The sequence below is a fragment of the Ptiloglossa arizonensis genome, chromosome 2 (assembly GCF_051014685.1).
Source record: "Ptiloglossa arizonensis isolate GNS036 chromosome 2, iyPtiAriz1_principal, whole genome shotgun sequence".
NCBI lineage: Eukaryota > Metazoa > Arthropoda > Insecta > Hymenoptera > Colletidae > Ptiloglossa > Ptiloglossa arizonensis.
In genome coordinates, this window is record NC_135049.1 from 11405662 (window position 1) to 11409595 (window position 3934).

Sequence of the window (3934 nt, forward strand, 5' to 3'; positions counted from 1 at the left end):
CACCTCCTGAAGAGGACTAGCACATAGCTAAATCATAGATTTAATAAATACTTTCCTGAAAACGAGTGCGGCGTTTCGATCGTTACACCAATTTTCACCCAGTACGTAATAAGCAGGTGTTCGTTCCTCACTTCGTAAAGGTATCGGTGCAAATGGTGAATGCATGCATTTTTGAAGACACTTGTGGCACGAAAGATCGAGCAGGCGATTCAACTATGAAAGTTAGGCCTATCATGGAAGAAGGTGTTACATGTTACCAAAAATTGAGCATTTACCGATGACACGGCTGTTCTCGTTAAAGGTACGAAAAGTACCAAAGGTTTTTAAGCAGAGGATTATCGTGCCGCTACTTAGGAAGAATTTTAGGACGATGGCGAGGCGATCCCGAAATCCAAGACGGCTGCGTCTGAAGGGAATGACAGAGATCGGGTTGCTTCAGACCACCGTCGTGCTTGCCGCAAACTTTATCCTACCTGTTTTCGCTAATTGAGCGAGTAAAGATGTAACTGGACCTTACGCCCCTGAGGTATTTGCACCCTTTTTGTAGATACGATCCATTCTTTTCCCAAGGTAAATTTGCGATGGACCGCGTTCCTTATTGCAGTCGCTTCACCTGATCATCACTTTCAGAATGTTTGAAAAGGTTCTCGACATCAGTCTTACCCATTCAAACAACAACGATATTGTCCGAGAACGCAACTAATTAATATAGACAATACGCGTGCAGCTTTGATATTTTGCTGAAAAATATTAAAAAAAAGAAACAGGTACATCGGAGAGTCGTTTCTTTCGATGGTTCGTTCGACCTGTGAGAAATTTACCTGTTTGAATTTTTATTGTTTGAATTGTATATCCATATTTGTAATAAATATTTTTTATGGTTTTGGAATGTTACAAAATCAACAATGAAAATTTATTCCAAGCCATCGTTTCTGCTATCTTATTTATCATAGAAACTTACGTAACTTGTAATATTTGATTCATATATATATATAAAAAATTGTCAATGAAACCATAATAAAAAAAAAATAAAATCAATTACAATACTTGTGGAAGAAAACAAATTGGGGGCTCATTTTTCATGCGAGTGAAACTATTCGTCTCCGTTTACTGAATTTCAATAATGAATCTAGTGACAATAAATCTTTTCGAATATAATATTTCAAACGTGTAACAAATGCTTTCTATGCTAAAAACGATTCGAAAAGTTACGTCCAAGACGTTACAAAATGCTTAAATTGATCGATGATTCATGAAATTTGTTATGTATATATGATGTATACTTATATAGTACATATTATATGTACCCAGGCTGATTCTTATAAAGTTACCAGTGCGCTTATTCCCGAAATTTGGAGACATATGAAAAAACTGGAACATTTTTTACTTATTTTAGTAAGTAGATCTACCCTCTGAAATACTGACATGCACTTATGAACCAGCTTGTGTGCATATCACACGTTCTCTGTCTTTCAAACAGAGAGGCAGATGGGCCCGACCGTTGCAGCATGGAAGGGCTGCCCGTTTTAAATGCGTTTCATTAAACAAATTTCAATAATACGATCGTACAACACGGAACGTACTTAAATTTGGTCATACCTATCGAATACTCGCGCAAACACAAATAACAATACGATTTTAATACTGTTAAATGTTACGCGATTTTATTAGAAATTTTCAATAGAAATCGGTTTCAAAGCGAACCGTTGTTGCAACGATATCGCCGGCTTCAAAACGCAAATTTAAACGTAGAAACTCTTTACGAATAAAACAATTCGTGACTGGCGTTTTAAACTTACAACGATTCTCTGAAAAGCTTACAAGGAATATAGTCTAATAAAAAGTTTCAAACAACGTTACTTTGAAACGTCGTTAGCGATACTACGAAATAACAAGTACACCGACAAACCGTGGAATCGAATATTTCGCGCCACAATTTGAAAAAATATCGAGGACACCTTTAAACGTGGAAAACTGGGGTGACAATGAACGCGTTAAAGTCACTATAATGACCTTCGAATGTCCTTGACGTTCCCGCCTAGAAAACTCGCGTCTATCGCGCTCCCTCCCGAATCGAACCTTTTTTCTTGTCAATAGTTCTTTACACTTTGCGGATAATCGCATCGATTACTTCATAAGCATCGCCCTATTCGCACACGGTCGCGCGCGTACATGAAAACACATTCACACACACACACACGCGCGCGCGCACATATACGCGGTGTGTGTACCGGTAAAGGGCCACGTAATGGCTGCGCGGTTCTGTACACACGATCGTATAGATTGGAGGCGCCGTGCCACCTGTTGCACTAACCGCACGCATACTCTGAGGTGATTGGCTCTACTTCACCGTGGAAATGGTGGGGCGCGCTGCTCGGTTTTCATTGGTCGGGCGGCACGTGCTGCACGAGGGTGCCTCGCTCCGAAAACGCATAAATCCCCTGGCGTTGTGCCAGCCGAGTTCAGAATCACCCCGACGGCCAACACGGCATGCGTGCGCAGAATTTCGAGGAAATAACGTATACGTTCCTGCGTCGCGATCGCCGTACAATTCACAACTACCGTTTCTACTGACTCCGAATCGACCCGTGACGGTACACACCGATAAACGCGATAAATCCTCCGACAAGGATCCTTCGTTTCGTATACCGTGAATCCGCGTCGATGCAGTGGACGTTCAGTGGAGATACCAATTCGCACGAAGCTCGTTTGATCCGTTAGGGGGTTAACCGAGTGTCGGTCACGAGTTTCGGGCGGCGCTTCGATCTGGAAGCACTTCCGGCATGGAACTCCAGGAAATGTTTCGCTACGGTTACATGTTCCCGCCGAGAGAAGACGAGGCCGTATCCTGCATGTACCTGGACCTGCCGAGTTACACCTACTCGAAGAGCAAAACCGATCTACCCCCAGTAAGCACCATCACGGTACCCCAGTGCATTGTCTATGACAGCAATTGCAGCGACGGTTGGCACACGCCCAGCCCTACCGCCAGCCTACGTTCGGTCAGCCCTGCGACCACTTTGTCCACATCCTCGGAACCGGACGCGATCAGTGCACCGGTGACGTATCGTCTATTGGGTTCCATGGAGGTGTTGAACGATAGGTACACCGCGAAGAGGAGTCTATCGACGATGGGTACCGAGCCAACGCAACACTGCGCGAACACGATCGATCTCGCCGAGGAAGTGAACAGCATGGACGCGGATACGGACGGAACCGTGGACCCTGAAGCGGAAATCGACCGCGAGAAGGCACAGTCGCGGCGGGATAGTGTTATCAGCAATTCCAGCAGCTTCTCGGACCGAATCGCGGACGGTGACAGCGAAGACGACGCGGAGATGAGCGACGGTCCCGATCATACGCGTGCTGGCACAGATGGGATCGAGGACGGTCGGGATGCTGTCAGAAGGAGGGGTAAATACGTTAGCTCGACGATCGTACGGAAACGCAGACTGGCGGCGAACGCCAGGGAACGAAGAAGAATGCAGAATCTGAATAAAGCGTTCGACAGGTTGAGAGCCTATTTACCGTCTTTGGGCAACGACAGGCAATTGTCGAAATACGAGACGCTTCAAATGGCACAGTCCTACATCACGGCTCTGTACGATCTGCTCCAATGAGGACCGTTCTGTACTTCGATTAAGCGGATCAAAGTATTTCCGATCCGTTCGAAACGGAATCGAAGTTTTCGGGAAATTAAGATAATTAGGTTTCCTTTTTCTCGTTTGTGCATAAGAAAAGACAAGTTTGTGATCCATGATCTACGATCATTTAGTTCAATTATGTGAATCGTGTTTATAACGGATAGGTAATTTCTCATTCATTCGTTCTTTCCAGTAGATACAATTCGGGATTGTATTCGCAAGATTTTCTATCCCCCCCCCCCCCGGGGATAATGTATTTCGCTTGAATTTTAAAGAATCGTTTCACCTTT

At 44.3% G+C, this 3934-nt stretch overlaps 1 protein-coding gene across 1 annotated transcript; it reads left to right on the top strand.

The window, feature by feature from the left end:
- The first annotated feature begins 2783 nt into the window (after positions 1-2783).
- On the top strand, positions 2784-3620 carry Ato (atonal). The gene has a single exon (XM_076304607.1). It carries the CDS (start codon positions 2784-2786, stop codon positions 3618-3620), a length of 837 nt encoding a protein of 278 aa, XP_076160722.1.
- The last annotated feature ends 314 nt before the right edge of the window (positions 3621-3934 follow it).

What these genes read in the sequence shown, in the direction of transcription:
- Ato (XM_076304607.1), top strand. Translation starts at nt 2,784, where the DNA reads ATGGAACTCCAGGAAATGTTTCGCTACGGTTACATGTTCCCGCCGAGA.